Source organism: Mesoplodon bidens (genome assembly GCF_964165515.1).
Source record: "Mesoplodon bidens genome assembly, chromosome: X".
In the NCBI taxonomy this organism is placed as follows: domain Eukaryota; kingdom Metazoa; phylum Chordata; class Mammalia; order Artiodactyla; family Ziphiidae; genus Mesoplodon; species Mesoplodon bidens.
The window spans coordinates 125,046,154-125,067,389 of NC_138163.1; the positions used below are offsets into that span (position 1 = coordinate 125,046,154).

A 21,236-nucleotide genomic window follows, 5' to 3' on the forward strand; every position below is an offset into this window, starting at 1 on the left:
TAAATGAAGGAAGGAGGGAAGGAGGAAGGGAAAGATGGAAATTTACCAGCATTCCAACCGTCACCTAGATACTGCCTCTATGCCTACCAATTATCTGCAAAGACCTGCATGTATACAGCACAAATAACTTCCAAGCCCTGTCTCCCATGAAGAGTGAACACTAAGGAACCTTATCAATCTAGGAGTAGATCTGGCAGTTGAGGGAAGGAAGACCTTCCATACAAATATCAAAATGTATGATTGTAACGCTGTTGATGGATTTGTCAACTAAGAGTCAACAGAAATCACAATGAGATACCACTTCACACACACTAGGATGACTATCATCAAAAAAGACAAATAATAACAAATGTTGGCAAAGATGTGGCAAAATTAAAACCTTCATACACTGCTGGTGGGAATGCAAAATGGTACAGCTGCTTTGGAAAACAGTTTAGCAATTACTCAAAAAGTTAAACACAGACTTACTCGATGACCCAAAAATTCCACTCCTAGGTATATACCCAAGAGAACTGAACAAATATGTTCACAGAAAAACTTGCACACAAATATTCATAGTAGCATTATTCATAACAGCCAAAAAAGTGGAGGCAACCCAAATGAGTTATCCACTGAGGAAAGGATAAACAAAATGTGCTATATCTATACAACAGAATAATATTCAGCAATAAAGAGGAATGAACTATTGATACATGCTACAACATGGATGAACCTTGAAGACATTATGCTAAATGAAAGAAGCCAGTCAAAAAGGATCGCATATTGTATGATTCCATTTATTTGAAATGGCCTGAATAGTCAAATCCATAAAGACAAAAGCAGATTAGTAGTTGCCAGGGGCTGGGCAGAGGGCGGGAATGGGGAGTGAGTGCTAATCAGTATAGAGGTGCTTTTTTTTTTTTTCCTTTGGTTGGAGGGTGATGAAAATGTTCTAAAATATATCGTGGTGATGATTGCACAACTTTGTGAATAAACTAAAGACCATTGAATTTTCTATTTCATTATTATTTTTTTAATTTTTTAATTTTATTTTTTTTATACAGCAGGTTCTTATTAGTCATCAATTTTATTCACATCAGTGTATAAATGTCAATCCCAATCGCCCAATTCAATCCACCACCACCTCCACCCCACCACGGCCTTCCCCCCTTGGTGTCCATACGTTTGTTCTCTACATCTGTGTCTCAATTTCTTCCCTGCAAAATGGTTCATCTGTACCATTTTTCTAGGTTCCACAAATATACATCAATATACGATATTTGTTTTTCTCTTTCTCACTTACTTTACTCTGTATGACAGTCTCTAGATCCATCCACGTCTCTACAAATGACTCAATTTCGTTCCTTTTTATGGCTGAGTAATATTCCATTGTATATATGTACCACATCTTCTTTATCCATTCATCTGTCGATGGGCATTTAGGTTGCTTCCATGACCTGGCTGTTGTAAATAGTGCTGCAATGAACATTGGGGTGCATGTGTCTTTTTGAATTGTGGTTTTCTCTGGGTATATGCCCAGTAGTGGGATTGCTGGATCATATGGTAATTCTATTTTTACTTTTTTAAGGAACCTCCATAATGTTCCCCATAGTGGCTACATAGGTTGACAATGCCACCAACAGCGCAAGAAGGTTCCCTTTTCTCCACACCCTCTCCAGCATTTGTTGTTTGTAGATTTTCTGATGATGCCCATTCTAACTGGTGTGATGTGATACCTCATTGTAGTTTTGATTTGCATTTCTCTAATAATTAGTGATGTTGAGCAGCTTTTCATGTGCTTCTTGGCCATCTGTATATCTTCTTTAGAGAAATGTCTATTTAGGTCTTCTGCCCATTTTTGGATTGGATTGTTTCTTTTTTTAATATTGAGCTGCATGAGCTGTTTATATATTTTGGAGATTAATCCTTTGTCCGTTGATTCATTTGCAAATATTTTCCCCAATTCTGAGGGTTGTCTTTTCGTCTTGTTTATGGTTTCCTTTGCTGTGCAAAAGCTTTGAAGTTTCATTAGGTCCCATTTGTTTATTTTTGTTTTTATTTCCATTACTGTAGCAGGTGGATCAAAAAAGATCTCGCTGTGATTTATATCAAAGAGTGCTCTTCCTATGTTTTCCTCTAAGAGTTTTATAGCGTCCGGTCTTACATTTAGGTCTCAAATCCATTTTGAGTTTATTTTTGTGTATGGTGTTAGCAAGTGTTCTAATTTCATTCTTTTACATGTAGCTGTCCAGTTTTCCCAGCACCACTTATTGAAGAGACTGTCTTTTCTCCATTGTATATCCTTGCCTCCTTTGTCATAGATTAGTTGACCATAGGTGCGTGGGTTTACCTCTGGGCTTTCTGTCTTGTTCCACTGATCTGTTTCTGTTTTTGTGCCAGTACCATATTGTCTTCATTACTGTAGCTTTGTAGTATAGTCTGAAGTCAGGGAGTCTGATTCCTCCAGCTCCGTTTTTCTCCCTCAAGACTGCTTTGGCTCTTCGGGGTCTTTTGTGACTCCATACAAATTTTAAGATTTTTTGTTCTAGTTCCGTAAAAAATGCCATTGGTAATTTGATAGGGATTGCATTGAATCTGTAGGTTGCTTTGGGTAGTATAGTCATTTTCACAATATTGATTCTTCCAATCCAAGAACATGGTATATCTCTCCATCTGTTGGTATCATCTTTAATTTCTTTCATTAGTGTCTTATAGTTTTCTGCATACAGGTCTTTTGTCTCCCTAGGAAAGTTTATTCCTAGGTATTTTATTCTTTTTGTTGCAATGGTAAATGGGAGTGTTTCCTTAACTTCCCTTTCAGATTTTTCATCATTAGTGTATAGGAATGCAAGAGATTTCTGTGCATTAATTTTGTATCCTACAACTTTACCAAATCAATTGATTAGCTCTAGTAGTTTTCTGGTGGCATCTTTAGGATTCTCTAGGTATAGTATCATGTCATCTGCAGTGACAGTTTTACTTCTTCTTTTCCAATTTGTATTCCTTTTATTTCTTTTTCTTCTCTGATTGCCGTGGGTAGCACTTCCAGAACTATGTTGAATAAGAGTGGTGAGAGTGGACATCCTTGTCTTGTTCCTGATCTTAGAGGAAACGCTTTCAGTATTTAACCAGTGAGAATGATGTTTGCTGCAGGCTTGTCATATATGGCCTTTATTATGTTGAGGTAAGTTCCCTCTATGCCCACTTTCTGGAGAGTTTTTATCATAAATGGGTGTTGAATTTTGTCAAAAGCTTTTTCTGCATTTATTGAGACGGTCATATGGTTTTTAATCTTCAGTTTGTTAATATGGTGTATCACATTGATTGATTTGTGTATATTGAAGAATCCTTGCATCCCTGGGATAAATCCCACTTGATCATGGTGTATGATCCTTTTAATGTGTTGTTGGATTCTGTTTGCTAGTATTTTGTTGAGGATTTTTGCATCTATATTCATCAGTGATATTGGTCTGTAATTTTCTTTTTTTGTTGTATCTTTGTCTGGTTTTGGTATCAGGGTGATGGTGGCCTCATAGAATGAGTTTGGGAGTGTTCCTTCCTCTGCAATTTTTGGGAAGAGTTTGAGAAGGATGGTGTTAGCTCTTCTCTAAATGTTTGATAGCATTCACCTGTGGAGCCATCTGGTCCTGGACTTTTGTTTGTTGGAAGATTTTTAATCACAGTTTCAATTTCATTACTTGTGATTGGTCTGTTCCTATTTTCTGTTTCTTCCTGGTTCAGTCTTGGAAGATTATACCTTTCTAAGAATTTGTCCATTTCTTCCAGGTTGTCCATTTTATTGGCATAGAGTTGCTTGTAGTAGTCTCCTAGGATGCTTTGTATTTCTGTGGTGTCTGTTGTAACTTCTCCTTTTGCATTTCTAATTTTATTGATTTGAGCCCTCTCCCTCTTTTTCTTGATGAGCCTTGCTAATAGTTTATCAATTTTGTTTATCTTCTCAAAGAACCAGTTTTAGTTTTATTGATCTTTGCTATTGTTTTCTTTGTTTCTATTTCATTTATTTCTGGTCTGATCTTTATGATTTCTTTCCTTCTGCTAACTTTGATTTTGTTTGTTCTTCTTTCTCTGCTTCCTTTAGGTGTAAGGTTAGATTGTTTATTTGAGATTTTTCTTGTTTCTTGAGGTAGGCTTTTATAGCTATAAACTTCTTAGAACTGCTTTTGCTGCATCCCATAGGTTTTGGATTGTCCTATTTTCATTGTCATTTGTCTCTAGGTATTTTTTTATTTCCTCTTTTATTTCTTCAGTGATCTCTTGGTTATTTAGTAATGTAGTGTTTAGTCTCCATGTGTTTGTGTTTTTTACGTTTTTCCCCTGTAATTCATTTCTAATGTCATAGCGTTGTGGTCAGAAAAGATGCTTGATATGATTTCAATTTTCTTAAATTTACTGAGGCTTGATTTGTGACCCAAGATGTGATCTATCCTGGAGAATGTTCTGTGCGCACTTGAGAAGAACGTGTAATCTGCTGTTTTTGGATGGAATGTCCTATAAATATCAATTAATCTATCTGGTCTATTGTTTCATTTAAAGCTTCTGTTTTCTTATTTATTTCCATTTTGGTCCATTGGTGTAAGTGAGGTGTTAAAGTCCCCCACTATTATTGTGTTACTGTCGATTTCCTCTTTTACAGCTGTTAGCAGTTACCTTATGTATTGAGGTGCTCCTATGTTGGGCGCATATATATTTATAATTGTTATATCTTCTTCTTGGATTGATCCCTTTGATCACTATGTAGTGTCCTTCCTTGTCTCTTGCAACATTCTTTATTTTAAAGTCTATTTTATCTGATATGAGTATTGCTACTCCAGCTTTCTTTTCATTTCCATTTGCATGGAATATCTTTTTCCATCCCCTCACTTTCAGTCTGTATGTGTCCCTAGGTCTGAAGTGGGTCTCTTGTAGACAGCATATATATGGGTCTTGTTTTTTTTTTTTTTTTTTTTTTAAGTTTATTTATTTATTTTTTTAATTAGTTTCTTGGGTCTTGTTTTTGTATCCATTCAGCAAGCCTGTGTCTTTTGGTTGGAGCATTTAATCCACTCACGTTTAAGGTAATTATGGATAGGTATGTTCCTGTACCATTGTCTTAATTGTTTTGGGTTTGTTTTTGTAGGTCCTTTTCTTCTCTTGTGTTTTCCACTTAGAGAAGTTCCTTTAGCATTTGTTGTAGAGCTGGTTTGGTGGTGCTGAATTCTCTTAGTTTTTGCTTGTCTGTAAAGCTTTTGATTTCTCCATCAAATCTGAATGAGATCCTTGCTGGGTAGAGTAATCTTGGTTGTAGGTTCTTCCTTTTCATCACGTTAAGTATATCATGCCACTCCCTTCTGGCTTGTAGAGTTTCTGCTGAGAGATCAGCTGTTAACCTTATGGGAGTTCCCTTGTATGTTATTTGTTGTTTTTCCCTTGCTGCTTTCAGTAATTTTTCTTTGTCTTTAATTTTTGCCAGTTTGATTACTATGTGTCTTGGCGTGTTTCTCCTTGGGTTTATCCTGTATGGGTCTCTGTGCACTTACTGGACTTGGGTAGCTATTTCCTTTCCCATGTTAGGGAAGTTTTCCCCTATAATCTCTTCAATTATTTTCTCTGGTCCTTTCTCTCTCTCTTCTCCTTCTGGGACCCCTATAATGCGAATGTTGTTGCCTTTAATGTTGTCCCAGGGGTCTCTTAGGCAGTCTCCATTTCTTTTCATTCTTTTTTCTTTAGTCTGTTCCGCAGCAGTGAATTCCACCATTCTGTCTTCTAGGTCACTTATCCATTCTTCTGCTTCATTTATTCTGGTATTGATTCCTTCTAGTGTAGTTTTCATTTCAGTTATTATATTGTTCATCTCTGTTTGTTTGTTCTTTAATTCTTCTACGTCTTTGTTAAACATTTCTTGCATCTTCTCGATCTTTGCCTCCATTCTTTTTCCGAGGTCCTGGATCATCTTCACTATCATTATTCTGAATTCTTTGTCTGGAAGGTTGCCTATCTCCACTTCATTTAGTTGTTTTTCTGGGGTTTTATCTTGTTCCTTCACCTGGTACATAGCCCTCTGCCTTTTCATCTTGTCTATCTTCTGTGAATGTGGTTTTTGTTTCACAGGCTGCAGGATTGTAGTTCTTCTTGCTTCTGCTGTCTGCCCTCTGGTGGATGAGGCTATCTAAGTGGCTTGTGCAGGTTTCCTGATGGGAGGGACTGGTGGTGGGTAGAGCTGCCTGTTTGCTCTGGTGGGCAGAGCTCAGTAAAACTTTAATCTGCTTGACTGCTGATGGGTGGGGCTGGGTTCCCTCCCTGTTGATTGTTTGGCCTGAGGCAACCCAACACTGGAGCCTACCTGGGCTCTTTGGTGGGGCTAATGGCGGACTCTGGGAGGGCTCATGCCAAGGAGTACTTCCCAGAACTTCTGCTGCCAGTGTCCTTGTCCCCACGGTGAGCCACAGCCACCCCCCGCCTCTGCAGGAGGCCCTCCAACACTAGCAGGTATGTCTGGTTCAGTCTCCCCTGGGGTCACTGCTCCTTCCCCTGGGTCCCACTGCACACACTACTTTGTGTGTGCCCTCCAAGAGTGGAGTCTCTGTTTCCCCCAGTCCTGTCAAAGTCCTGCAATCAAATCCCACTAGGCTTCAAAGTCTGATTCTCTAGGAATTCCTCCTCCCGTTGCCGGAACCCCAGGTTGGGAAGCGTGACGTGCGGCTCAGAACCTTCACTCGAGTGGGTGGACTTCTGTGGTATAAGTGTTCTCCAGTCTGTGAGTCACCCACCCAGCAGTTATGGGATTAGATTTTGCTGTGATTGCGCCCCTCCTACCATCTCATTGTGGCTTCTCCTTTGTCTTTGGATGTGGGGCATCTTTTTTGGTGAGTTCCAGTGTCTTCCTGTCAATGACTGTCCAGCAGCTACTTGTGATTCTGGTGTTCTCACAAGAGGGAGTGAGAGCATGTCCTTCTGCTCCGCCATCTTGGTTCAGGCTCGAATTTTCTACTTTAAATGGGTGAATTGTATCCCAATAAATTTGTTATTAAAGAAGACTCAATATTTAAAGAATGTACTAATACTGGAATGTCTGTGTACAAAGCATATCAATTTGAGAGCTCACCCTCCCTTTGTCTCCATCACTATATTCTACAGTACTTAAAAGGACAGTCAATGCTGTGAACTGCTAAAGGAATACCTGACTGAATCATAGTATATAGTTTTTATAGCTACCAAGAATAAATTCAGCAATTTCTTTAATTCTTTTTGAAATTTTAATTATTTTAAATATTTATTATTTTTATTTATTATTTTTATTTTAATTATGTTTATTATGTGCTAAATTTATAAATATATGATTGTTGAAAACTACAAATGATACAGAATGAAAATGAGAAGTCCCCTTCTACCCACTTCCACCCACCAACCATGCTTCTCCCCAGAAATAACCACAGTAAATACTTTCTGTATATCTTTTTCCAGACTTTTACAGTATGTTTCATTATCTTTCACATATATGGGATAAAACTCTTCATATTGTTCCACAAGTTGATTTTTTCATTAACAAATATGTTATACTAGATCTTTCCAAGATCTTTTTATTGGTAAAAGTACTTTTTTTCTATTAAAAAGCATTAAAGCTGGATTTACATACCGCTTTTGCAAGCTCGACAAAGTCCTTCCTCACCCATTTATATTTTCTTCTAGAATTTTCATATGTGTGCTCCCTGCTCCCAGGAGATTCTTCCATTTATTTAACTCCTTAAAGTAATTTTTTTACTTCATAAAGTAACAACTTTACTATTAGGGCATATACCAAAAAAACAGAATAAGACCATTTTTTACTAGGTAACTAGACATCTGGCAGCCCTCTTAAAAATATGAACTTCAAACCTGAAAAACACCATCCTCTTCCCAAATCATATTCTCTCAGTAGCTAGTTCCAAAACAATGTCACTATATCTTCTATAAAAGTCTTTCACCAAGGTTCCTCAGCTTAAAATGCACTCAAACTTTCATTCTTTCAATAAAAGGGGTAAAGGGAAGCATTTTACCAAAATAAGAGACAAGCTTGCAAAACAGACCTCCAATTGGCCTTGTTCATCAGCGTATTCGATGGACTGGAAGATGGTGAGGGCATGGCATTGTCTGGTCTTCAACTGAGCCCTATGACCTCGGTACTAGTTCTGGATGACCAATGCAGCTTTTAGCGCTGCAGACCCACAGGATACGAAAGGGAAAGAAAAACAGTTACTCTGGAGCTATGGGGGGAAGGTAAGTGCTTCAGAAAAAATCAGTCCACGTGGATTCCTAGGTTCTAAGAACATAAAAACTACAGACAACAAGATGTTCCTTTATGTTTTTGTACAATGTCCTCAAGTCTCAAATACTCAGGAATAATGATGACCCAGTCATCAAGAGTAGCATTTTTGGAGCCTGAATTTGAATCCCAACTCTGCTGACTACTGTCTATGTGATTTTGGGAAAGTTATTAGAACCCTCAAAGCTTCAGTTTCCTCGTCTGGCACTATTTGAAGTCTATGTATGCCCTATGAAGTAGCAATTCCATTCTTCATTATATACCCCGAAGCAATTCTCACACAGTCCATAAAGGAGACATACGGGGATACAATGCTTCTTTGTTGGCGGCCGTAAGGAGTTTGACACCAATGCAACCTGGCTGTCCACTGCTAGGAAGGAGAAGATGTGACTGTGGTGGGTGTACACCATGGAATATTATGCCACAACTGGAAGCGATATATAGCAACATGGATGGGTCTTCAAAATATAGTGCTTCAGTTAGAACAGTTATCAAAAAGTTAGAGACAGAATGGAATATAACATGATGCCATTTTATATAAATTTAAAATACACGCACACGAAACCACAATATACGTTTCGTAAGAATATACAGAAAGGAAAAGATACTAAAAATAAGAGATTGGTTATTTGTGGGGGGTGGGTGAATGAATGAGCATAGAGTATATGGTTAAAAGGGAGTAAACTAATGAACTAACTACCATAAGAAAGGGCCTTGCGCAGACCAATGATGACAATGTACAACATACTGAGAAGTATGATTCACTCCACCTTCTCCACCTGTGATTCAACTGAAAAAAGACAGATGGATAAATGAACACACCTCCCTCCTTCACAGAGTTACTATGAGGATGAAATGAGATACTACAGGTGAAGAGTTTAGTCCGGTGCCCAGTGTAAAGCATTTACTAAATAAATGGCAACTATAGTGACAAGTATTGTGTTGTTTGTGGACTATTCAGGCACACTGACTCTCTTCTGGGGCTGGGAGCCTTTGAACCATCCTGTAGCTTCATAGTTTTGAAGAAAGAAATCAGGTGAGAGAGAATGAGATTTAAAATATAGTCTCTTATGCCTTTCTCAACTTTTAGAGTGACGAGTAATCAACACCAGCTGGCTCCTTTTATTCATGCTATAATTTTTCCCAGTTAGCACATAAGAATTAAGTTAACTCTAGGGCTTCCCTGGTGGCACAGTAGTTGAGAGTCCGCCTTCCAATGCAGGGGACACGGGTTCGTGCCCCTGTCCAGGAAGATCCCACATGCCGCATGAGCGGCTGGGCCCGTGAGCCATGGCCGCTGAGCCTGCGCGTCCGGAGCCTGTGCTCCGCAACGGGAGAGGCCACAACAGTGAGAGGCCCGAGTACCACAAAAAAAAAAAAAAAAAAAAGAGTTAACTCTAACAAGAACAATTTGAGTTCTGAAGCAGCAATCCAGCCTCTCGGCTTAGTACTGCTGTGGTATAACAAATATACACTATTCATCTGAGGGTGTGTGTTTATGAGCTTCTCCAAGGCTGTTGGGTTCCAGAGACTCTTGTTTCATTATTCAGCTCTCAGAAAACCCCAGGAAATAGGCGTAAGATCAAGTACCATTATCTTTATAGGGAAAAACCACACGGAGAAGAAAACAAGTGACGTTCAATATCACAAAGTGAGTAACTGGTAGTACCATGTCTGAAATCTCAAGTGTTCGCACCATATCATCATGCAAAGCCCAGGTTCACCTGAAAGGTCTGTTCTGTGGGACAGTCACTGTCATGACCAACCAAGCCTCAGCTCAGGGGCTCTGTTCACCAAGCACAACGGAACTGTTCCAGGGCTATTTACTGAACACTTACTGAGGGCCAGGCAATGGACTCATCTCTGCAGTCAGTCCTCGCCATACTGTGAAGCCAGGAGAGACGAACTTATTTAAGGGCACTTAGCCAGTAAGTTGAAATGGACAGCAAGGAATTGCACCCACCTCTCAAGCTCTTAACCTCCATAGAGCTATTGATCTTTTTCTGTGCCTCACTTTCTTCGTCCGCACAATGACGTAGTGGAATAAATGATCACTAAAGTCTCTTCTATTTAGTATTAGCAACACCAAAAAAAAAAAAAAATCAAGCTTAGTGTTATTTCTATAATTAACAGTAGAACAAAGTAGCTACCATACGTTAATGGTCTACTACAAGACATTTAGTACCCACAAGTATTATCATCTCCATGTTACACATAAGGAAACTTCAGGTTCAGAGAGGCTAGCAACTTCTAGTACCCTCAAAGACTTCCTAATTATATATAATATTTCATTAAAAAATTCACAGACTAGTCTGAACAAACAGGTTACCACCTCAGAACCCAAGAGCCAGGAGCAGAAGAGCCATGCCAACCAGGACGGACAGGGCTCACTTCCTTAGAGTCCACAGTCTTGGCTCAAACGTTGCCTTCTCCATGAGGCCTTTCCTGAACACCCCTTGTAAAATGGCACCCATCCCCCATTGCCTATCTCCTTCTTTCCCTCCACAGCACTTATCACCATCTGATATAGCATATATTTTACTCATTTGTTACTGTCTGTCTCCTTTCACTAGAATGTAATCTCCATAAAGGCTGGGATTTTGGTCCATTGGGTTAGCTGCTGTGTACCCTGAGTCTGGAACAGTCCCTGGAACATAGTAGATGCTTGATAAATATTTGTTGAATGAATGAATGAGTGAAATTACTGTTTAGTTAAAACTTCCTGTCTTGCGTTTCTCTTCATGCTAATTGGTGAATCTTATGTTTGGTTTTGTTTTATTTTTTAAATAGGAGTTTATTTGACAGTCCTTTAAATAAGAAGTTTTATATTCAGAACAGTAAGGCATTTAAAGACTCTGCTTTTGAAATTCTGCTATCAGAGGCCTCCTGAGGAGGCAACAGGATGAGTGAATATTTAATGTAACTTTAAGGGGCCTGATATCCAAGCAGGAAGAGAGACACAAGTGTGATAGAACTGATTAAAATGAATTTAAATGAACTGGAAAGAGAATGAACCATCTAGTGGCAAAAGGCTTTAAACAAGGAGGAAAAGCATCTATTACCTCAGCTGTTCAAAGCACGATGAGAATAGGGTATGCCTCAACTCTGGGACCACAGTTTTCACTGTTACTTTTGTTTACAGATATCTGCCATCTGCTAGAGTATGTGTCTGTCCCAGCGAGACTTTCAACTTCACTGGAAAAACAGCTCAAAGCACATGCCCAGCAGACATGAGATGGTCACAAAGCCTGCTTCTTGAGCAGCAAGGCAGGGACCCTATGAGGCTCTCTCCTCCAGAAACTCTGACATCCCTGCAGAGCAAGGGCACAACATAGGATCCTTGTCCCTGGAAAGTGTTTTTCTTAAACAAGAGGGAAACGAGAGGAAAGCATGGGGTCCAGCCTCCAAAACAATGACAGATATTTTAAACAAAACTATCACTTTCCCAAATGACAAGAGATCATAGTTTTATCATTCTTAGAAACATATAGCCTTCCAGTCAGAGAAGGGCAAGAAACAGAGGTCATTACTTTGACTTTTTATTTACCCACATACTCGCCCACTCACCAACCCATCCACATGGGATAATAAAAATAAGTTCTGAATTTGTAATCTGGAGATTTCCGTTTTGGTCCTAACTCAACCAGGTGCCAACTGTGTAACCTCAGGCAAGTCGCTTAACCTCTCTGGTCCTCGGTTTCTCATGTGAACAATGATAACTTGGGATTATGTGACCTCTAAGATTCTTTTCAATTATAAAATACTCTAATTCATCCCTCTATTTTTTTAATGCCCCAGCTGCAGCCTACCTAGCCTATAGCAAAGCTGAAAATAACCATTAAAGGACAAAATAGGATGTGTAAATATGAACACTCAAATCAGAAGCTTCTGGATACAAAAGACAAATTCTAAAGGCTACTCAAAAAAAAAAATCTGAATTATCCTTGTAGAAAAAATCCAAGTCAATTCACTAATATCCTTGGCTTTCCCATCAAGGAACCGTAGCCAAAGTTTGCTAGCAATTGGTCTAGGAACAAACATTTCACCTATTACTTCTCCTTTAAGTGGCCTAAAACATGATTACTGTGTATATTCTGTTAACTGGTACAAGTGATAGCCAGTAGAAGATGGGGAGAAACGGATGGGGAAGGAAGTGTAGACAAGAGGGGGTGGGGATACAGAGACACATGGGAAGGGTCTAGAGTCCAGAGGTTTCAACGAAAATTGAGAGATCAGAGAATGGGATAATGATCATAAAGATCGCAGAGGTGGAGCTGATCCAGGTGGCCACAGGGGCCAGGAAATGGGAATGAGCAGCTGAAGTGGAGCAGGTGAATGATTGTTCTAAAACAATCACTATCGTGAAAATACAAATTTTTAAAAATTATTATTGTATAAGAAATTAAGCTATGTAAAAGATTTATTATCATTTTAAACCATTAAAATATTTTCTTGTAGGAAGTATGTTCTATTCAACCATTCAATAACAACCTTTAATCCTCACTCAGAAAAAAAAATTAAATATCTTAACTACAATTCTGTTTTATGTCTCCCTTGTTATTAATTACTAATCTGAGTTATACTGCCACATTCATTCACCCAAGATCAAATATAATGAGCATTAAATTTTTGTCCTTTGCAGCTGCTAAAAAGGTAATGCAGTATAAAGCCATAATCATGTAGAAAAGTGTTCTGATTACGGGAAATACAGGCATACCTTGGAGATATTTCAGGTTAGGTTTCAGACCACCACAACAAAATGAATAATGCAATAAAGAGTCACATGAATTTTTTTGTTTCCCAGTGCATATAAAAGCTATGTTTATACTATATTGTAGCCTACTAAGTATGCAATAGCATTATGTCTAAAAAAATGTACATACGTTAATTAAAAAATACTTCATTGCTAAAAAAAATGTCAAAACAATTACAATAGTAACATCAAGGATCGCTGATCACAGATCATCATAACAAATATAATAAAATGAAAAAGTTGAAAATACTGTGAGAATTACCAAAATGTGACACAGAGATACAAAGTGAGCAAATGCTGTTGGAAAAACGGTGCGAACAGGGTTGCCACAAACCTTCAATTTGTAAAAAATACAATATCTGTGAAGCACAAGAAAGCAAGGTGCAATAAAACAAGGCATACCTAAAACTGGCAATTGGGGCTGAGGTACTGCTCTTTCTTACACTGAATCGATATGTGTCTGTCTGTAACAGGATTTTCTAATAATTAACAGGATCCAACTGTAAGGCTGGCTTCTTTGTGAATTATCTAGTCAAGGCTGGAATCTGGTAAAAAAATAAAGAGGTGGGACTTCATATATTTTCAGCAGTACTTTCTACCTTCTAAAGGCTCATGATTCTAGAGTGGATATCTAAATAGTCCATGTCAGAGTCTAATAATACTTGACATTTCTAAAGCAGAGGTGGATTAATCACAAAGCAAACAGAGAAAAAGATGAAGATGAATTTAATTGGTATAAGGAACAAAAAGGATGTTTGGCTTTTTGTTTGCCTGTTTCATGTAGGCAATAAATGTGTCTGTAGTATCAATCCTATATAAACCTCAAGGCCAACACATTATCATATTAAAAAGTGAGTAATTAGGGCTTCCCTGGTGGCGCAGTGGTTGAGAATCTGCCTGCCAATGCAGGGGACACGGGTTCGAGCCCTGGTCTGGGAAGATCCCACATGCCGCGGAGCAACTAGCCCCGTGAGCCACAAATACTGAGCCTGTGCGTCTGGAGCTTGTGCTCCGCAACGAGAGGCCTCAATAGTGAGAGGCCCACGCACCGCGATGAGGAGTGGCCCCCACTTGCCACAACTAGAGAAAGCCCTTGCACAGAAACGAAGAGTCAACACAGCCATAAATAAATGAATAAATAAATAAATGAATAAATAAAAATTAAAAAAAAAAAAAGTGAGTAATTAACTAAAAATTGCTGTTGAGAGGGATCATAATTTCAGATGAAGAAAGCAGTCTCCTTTTACAAAGAAAAGTACTTGTTTAAAATGATTCCCAATTGATGCCAACAAACTAGGGATTATAGTATATGATGTGGGCTGAAAAAAAAAGATATGGCAGTTTTGGCATACTGATGATAATTAAAGCCATGGGAGTAAAGTCACCCAAGGAGAGCATGAGAGTGACAAAATGAGAGGGCCAAGAGGAACCCAGAGGAACCGCAATATTTAAAAGTTGGGAGAAAATAGAGCCCTCATAAACAGTTAAAACAGAGACATAAAAGGAAACCAGGAGCAGATGCTGTCACTGAAGCTAAGGGCCGTGAGTATTTTAAGACGGGAATGTACAGGAGTGCCAGGTGCTGCCAGGAAGTCAAGCAAAGTAAGTACTGAAAATGCTCCATGGGATTTCAAGGTCATTCAAGAACCTGTCTAAATCCATATTCCACAGGATGGGATAAATGAGAAGGTAGGAGACAGCGGTGTGAACACACGCTTCAGGAGCAAGCTCTCTGAAAGGGAGGAGAAAGAGCAGAGTGACTGGAGGGGACAAGAGGGCTAGGGAAAGCTCTTCTTCCAAAGGGAAGGAAAACACAGTTACAAAGGGCAATTCTGCACAACTGGGAAATTCGGAATATGAACTATATGTTAGAGAACATTACTCTATTAATTTGAAATTTTTCAGTGTAATATAGTATTGTAGTTATGGAAGAGAATATCCCTCTTTTTAGGACATTAATGCTAAAGTATACAGAGGTTAATATCTAATGTCTGCAACTTTCAAATAGAGAGGGAAATGGAGCTGGAGAGAAAGAAGGAAGAGAGAGCGAGAGAGAGGGAGAGAGAGAATGGTAAAGTTAACAACGTGAATCTAGGTAAAGTGCATGGGGTATTCATTGTATTATTCTTTCATCTTCTCTGAAGGTTTGCAATTTTTAAAAATAAGATGTTGGGGGAAAAACAAAGCAGAATGGTCAAACCCCCTACTCAAAAAAAAAAAAAAAAAAAAGGAGAAAAGAGGAAAGGCACTAGAACCTGTTAAAATGTTAATGAAGTATCAGCTCAGGGAGGTGGGAGGCAGAAGGGAGACAGCAATGCCCCTCACTCCTACACATGCACCTGCAGCTACAGAGTACACTCATAGTCCTGTGAGCGACAAGAACTTTAAAGAACATCTTATCTGATGTCCCATTTCACTGAAGGGGAAAATGAAGGAGGTCCCAGCTCACAGGGATCTCTGCTAGACTACACAGTGCCAGGAAAGACTGTTTGATGGCACTTATAACCAAGAATCCTCCAACACAATAACAAGAAGGATGGCAAGGGCTCCTCTAAATTTTCTTTCAGAAAATTCTTTAGAGAACAACAAAGACGAAGGAAACGGTGGTGTTCATAGTTTTTCCATGAAAGTCCCAAATTTAAATATGCAGCATTGTAAAGGAGTTACACTAGGAAAGAGGAGGCTGGGGGAACACAGGGCTGGGGGTGAAGGGAGGGGATCCCTCGGGCAGTTATGAATGGTTTGATTATTAGATTTTTTAAACAGCTAGGTTAACTAGATGTTATTCCAAGAAGTAAATAAATATTTTGTTTTGCTAAAAAAGAGACAACAGGCCCAAAATGGAGTCACTTGTGCTAAGCTCCATGTCAGTGGAGCTTAATACGTAACCTAATTGTATTTTCCAGCCTCTCCTAGGAGTGTAATCTTAACCAGTCTAGAATTTCCTGGCCAGCACTAGTGAGGTAATCAACCTGACAGACCCTTGTCTTCCCGCAAAGGAAGGTGACGTTGCCTGAAATATTCCTTTCTTTCCGTTTATGACTTCCCTATCTTACCCCTTTCTGCCTTTAAAAACCTCTCCTTTTCTGCAGCTTTTTGAAGCTCCTTTCTGTTTTCTGGATGGGATGCTGCCCCATTCATGAATCACTGAATAAAGCCAATTAGATCTTCAAATTTACACCGTTGAATTTTGTTTCTTTAACAGATTTCGTGGCAGCACCGGCAGGACTGAAGGAGACTTCTGATGTCTTCAGCTACAATGAGAAACAAAGGTGTGGTACCCATGAACACTTCTGATTTCTCTTTCTCACCATTTCTGAGGGCTGTGGGTAATTTCCTCTCAATTCTGAGTTCTGCTCTCTTTGCAGGAAGCTCCTGGTCTAACTGGCTTTCCAGTACATATTACCCCTTTTTGGAAACCCAGTGCAGTCCACAGTCTTCATTTTGGGGGTCTGCTGGTTCACTGCTTTCCCCAGTTCCAATTTGGGAATTGCTGGTGGTGCACACAGCGCTTTCTCCTGGCCAGTCCACAGTAACATCTCTTGGTTACCGCTGGTGTGCTGAAGTATATGTTTGTCTTGTTTTGTGTAGATAAAGGCTACTGCTAATGGGAATCTTAGAAGCCAAAAAAAGCTGCAAAAATTGATGGACACGAGTCTAGCACTTTGAAAGCTGTTAGAGCGCTTGCCACCTAACTCTAAAAGACTCCTGTGTTAGGATAAGGTGGCCACTGAATGGGTCAGATTGACACGAGGTTGCCCACCAACCTCAAGAAAATTTCTGTGCAACAAGTTACACTGTAAAACACCACACAATCTGCAACCCAGCAGCATATCCGTCTTAGCTATTAGTTTGGCTCTGAGAGACCCAAAGGTTTAGCTAAAAATAAATTAATAATAATAACCGGGATCCTTAAGTTCTAAGGAGTTAAGTGTGCCACATTCTGACACATATGCTTATTTTATGTCTAAAAACTGTGATCCAGGGCTTCCCTGGTGGCGCAGTGGTTAAGAATCCGCCTGCCAATGCAGGGGACACGGGTTCAAGCCCTGGTCCAGGAAGATCCCACATGCCTCGGAGCAAATAAGCCCATGCGCCACAGCTACTGAGCCTGCACTCTAGAGCCCGTGAGGCACAACTACTGAGCCCACGTGCCACAACTGCTGAAGCCCACGCACCTAGAGCCTGTGCTCCACAACAAGGGAAGCCACCGCAATGAGAAGCCCATGCACCGCAACAAAGGGTAGCCCCCACACACCACAACTAGAGAAACCCCGTGCGCAGCAACAAAGACCCAACACAGCCAAAAATAAATTAATTAATTAAAAAATTTTTTTAAATTAAAAAAAAGAAACTGTGATCCAGGAAGTTATAAATATCTACAAAAATGACAAAATCTTACTAAAAACAGTCTAGAATTAGACAAGATCATTGCTTTGCATCCTGGGAACTTAGCTTGATAACCATCAGGTTAGGGGCCCCAAAATACGGCCAACAGAAAAGTGTGTTGTACTCCATTTGCACCTAAATATGGCTGGACAAAAATGTGGATTGAACTTCATTTGCAGCTAAGGATCTTACCAAACTGCTACTGGCCCTCAGGGAAATTACAATGGCCATTAAGAGGAACATTACAATTAGAAAAGATCATTTAAGAACTGCAGTTGAGAGCTCTACCCACCACCAGTCCCTCTCATCAGGAAACTTCCACAAGCCTCTTAGATAGCCTCATCCACCAGAGGGCAGACAGCAGAAGCAAGAAGAACTACAATCCTGCAGCCTGTGAAACCTAAAACACATTCACAGAAAGATGGACAAGATGAAAAGGCAGAGGGCTATGTACCAGATGAAGGAACAAGATAAAACCCCAGAAAAACAACTAAATGAAGTGGAGATAGGCAACCTTCCAGACAAAGAATTCAGAATAATGATAGTGAAGATGATCCAGGACCTCGGAAAAAGAATGGAGGCAAAGATCGAGAAGAGGCAAGAAATGTTTAACAAACATCTAGAAGAATTAAAGAACAAACAAACAGAGATGAACAATATAATAACTGAAATGAAAACTACACTAGAAGGAATCAATAGCAGAATAACTGAGGCAGAAGAACAAATAAGTGACCTGGAAGACAGAATGGTGGAATTCACTGCTGCGGAACAGAATAAAGAAAAAAGAATGAAAAGAAATGAAGACAGCCTAAGAGAGCTCTGGGACAACATTAAAGGCAACAACATTCACATTATAGGGGTCCCAGAAGGACAAGAGAGAGAGAAAGGACCCGAGAAGATATTTGAAGAGATTATAGTCGAAAACTTCCCTAACATGGGAAAGGAAATAGCTACCCAAGTCCAGGAAGTGCAGAGAGTCCCATACAGGATAAACCCAAGGAGAAACATGCCAAGACACATAGTAATCAAACTGGCAAAAATTAAAGACAAAGAAAAATTATTGAAAGCAGCAAGGGAAAAACGACAAATAACATACAAGGGAACTCCCATAAGGTTAACAGCTGATCTCTCAGCAGAAACTCTACAAGCCAGAAGGGAGTGGCATGATATACTTAACGTGATGAAAGGGAAGAACCTACAACCAAGATTACTCTACCAGGTAAGGATCTCATTCAGATTTGATGGAGAAATCAAAAGCTTTACAGACAAGCAAAAGCTAAGAGAATTCAGCACCACCAAACAAGCTCTACAACAAATGCTAAAGGAAATTCTCTAAGTGGAAAACACAAGAGAAGAAAAGGACCTACAAAAACAAACCCAAAACAATTAAGAAAATGGTCATAGGAACATACATATCGATAATTACCTTAAACGTGAGTGGATTAAATGCTCCAACCAAAGGACACAGGCTTGATGAATGGATACAAAAACAAGACCCATATATATGCTGTCTACAGGAGACTCACTTCACACCTAGGGACACATACAGACTGAAAGTGAGGGGATGGAAAAAGATATTCCATGCAAATGGAAATCGAAAGCAAGCTGGAGTAGCAATACTCACATCAGATAAAACAGACTGTAAAATAAAGAATGTTACAAGAGACAAGGAAGGACACTACATGATGATCAAAGGGATCAATCCAAGAAAAAGATATAACAATTATAAATATACATGCACCCAACATAGGAGCACCTCAATACTTAAGGCAACTGCTCACAGCTATAAAAGAGGAAATCGACAGGAACACAATAATAGTGGGAGACTTTAACACCTCACTTACACCAATGGACCAAAATGGAAATAAATAAGAAAACAGAAGCTTTAAATGACACAATGGACCAGATAAATTTAATTGATATTTATAGGACATTCCATCCAAAAACAGCAGATTACACGTTCTTCTCAAGTGCGCATGGAACATTCTCCAGGATAGATCACATCTTGGGTCACAAATCAAGCCTCAGTAAATTTAAGAAAATTGAAATCATATCAAGCATCTTTTCTGACCACAACGCTATGAGATTAGAAATCAATTACAGAGAAAACAACGTAAAAAACACAAACACATCGAGGCTAAACAATATGTTACTAAATAACCAAGAGATCACTGAAGAAATCAAAGAGGAAATCAAAAACTACCTAGAGACAAATGACAATGAAAACACGACAATCCAAAACCTATGGGATGCAGGAAAAGCAGGTTTTTTTTTTTTTTCTTTCATTTTTTTTTTTTTTTTTTTTTTTTTGCAGTACACGGACTGTGCCACCAGGGAAGCCCCAGGAAAAGCAGTTCTATGAGGGAAGTTTATAGTTATACAAGCCTACCTCAAGAAACAAGAAAAATCTCAAATAAACAATCTAACCTTACACCTAAAGGAAGTAGAGAAGGAAGAACAAACAAAACCCGAAGTTAACAGAAGGAAAGAAATCATAAAGATCGGAGCAGAAATAAATGAAATAGAAACAAAGAAAACAATAGCAAAGATCAATAAAACTAAAAGCTGGTTCTTTGAGAAGATAAAATTGATAAACCATTAGCCAGACTCATCAAGAAAAAGAGGGAGGGCTTCCCTGGTGGCGCAGTGGTTGAGAGTCCACCTGCCGATGCAGGGGACACGGGTTCGTGCCCCGGTCTGGGAAGATCCCACATGACGCGGAGCGGCTAGGCCCGTGAGCCATGGCCGCTGAGCCTGCGCATCTGGAGCCTGTGCTCCGCAACGGGAGAGGCCACAACAGTGAGAGGCCCGTGTACTGCAAAAAAAAAACAAAAGAGGGAGAGGGCTCAAATCAATAAAATTAGAAATGAAAAAGGAGAAGTTACAACAGACACTGTAGAAATACAAAGCATCCTAAGAGACTACTACAAGCAACTCTATGCTAATAAAATGGACAACCTGGAAGAAATGGACAAATTCTTAGAAAGATATAACCTTCCAAGACTGAACCAGGAAGAAATAGAAAATATGAACAGACCAATCACAAGTAATGAAATTGAAACTGTGATTAAAAATCTTCCAACATGGGCTTCCCTGGTGTCGTAGTGGTTGAGAGTCCGCCTGCTGATGCAGGGGACACAGGTTCGTACCCTGGTCCGGAAAGATCCCACGTGCCACGGAGCGGCTGGGCCCGTGAGCCATGGCCACTGAGCCCGCGTGTCCGGAGCCTGTGCTCCGCAACGGGAGAGGCCACGACAATGAGAGGCCCGCGTACCGCCAAAAAAAAAAAAAAAAAAAAGATGTGGTACATATATACGATGGACTATTACTCAGCCATAAAAAGGAATGAATTTGGGTCATTTGTAGAGACGTGGATGCATCTAGAGACTGTCATACAGAGTGAAGTAAATCAGAAAGCGAAAAACAAATATGGTATATTAACGCATATATGTGGAACCTAGAAAATGGTACAGATGAACTGGTTTGCAGAGCAGAAATTGAGATACAGAAGTAGAGGAAAAACGTATGGACACCAAGGGGGGAAAGCCGTGGGGGGTGGGGGGGTAGGATGAATTGGGAGATTGGGATTGACATGGATACACTGATGTGTATAAAATGGATGACTAATAAGGAAAAAAAAATGAAGTGCAGTTGAAAGTAGGGTTCCCAAATTAAACAAACTGAATGGGACATCTATTTTAATTGGTACGTAGAACCTTCCAAAAGGCTTCAGGACCCCTGAATAGCATCATTGAAAAAATTCATTGAAAAAGTCTAATGAAAAATTAAAGACACAAGAGGTACCTAAGACAAAAG

The 21,236-nt window shown here is 39.4% G+C and overlaps 1 protein-coding gene across 1 annotated transcript in view; it reads right to left on the reverse strand.

The window, feature by feature from the left end:
- Positions 1-21,236, reverse strand: part of PPEF1 (protein phosphatase with EF-hand domain 1) — a gene marked incomplete at its 5' end in the record, with an annotated part of 153,545 nt that overhangs the window by 91,198 nt on the left and 41,111 nt on the right. The window contains 2 exon segments of the mRNA XM_081223136.1: positions 8,043-8,138; positions 8,142-8,170. Of these exon segments, the coding sequence (XP_081079262.1) occupies positions 8,043-8,138; positions 8,142-8,170 (125 nt within the window).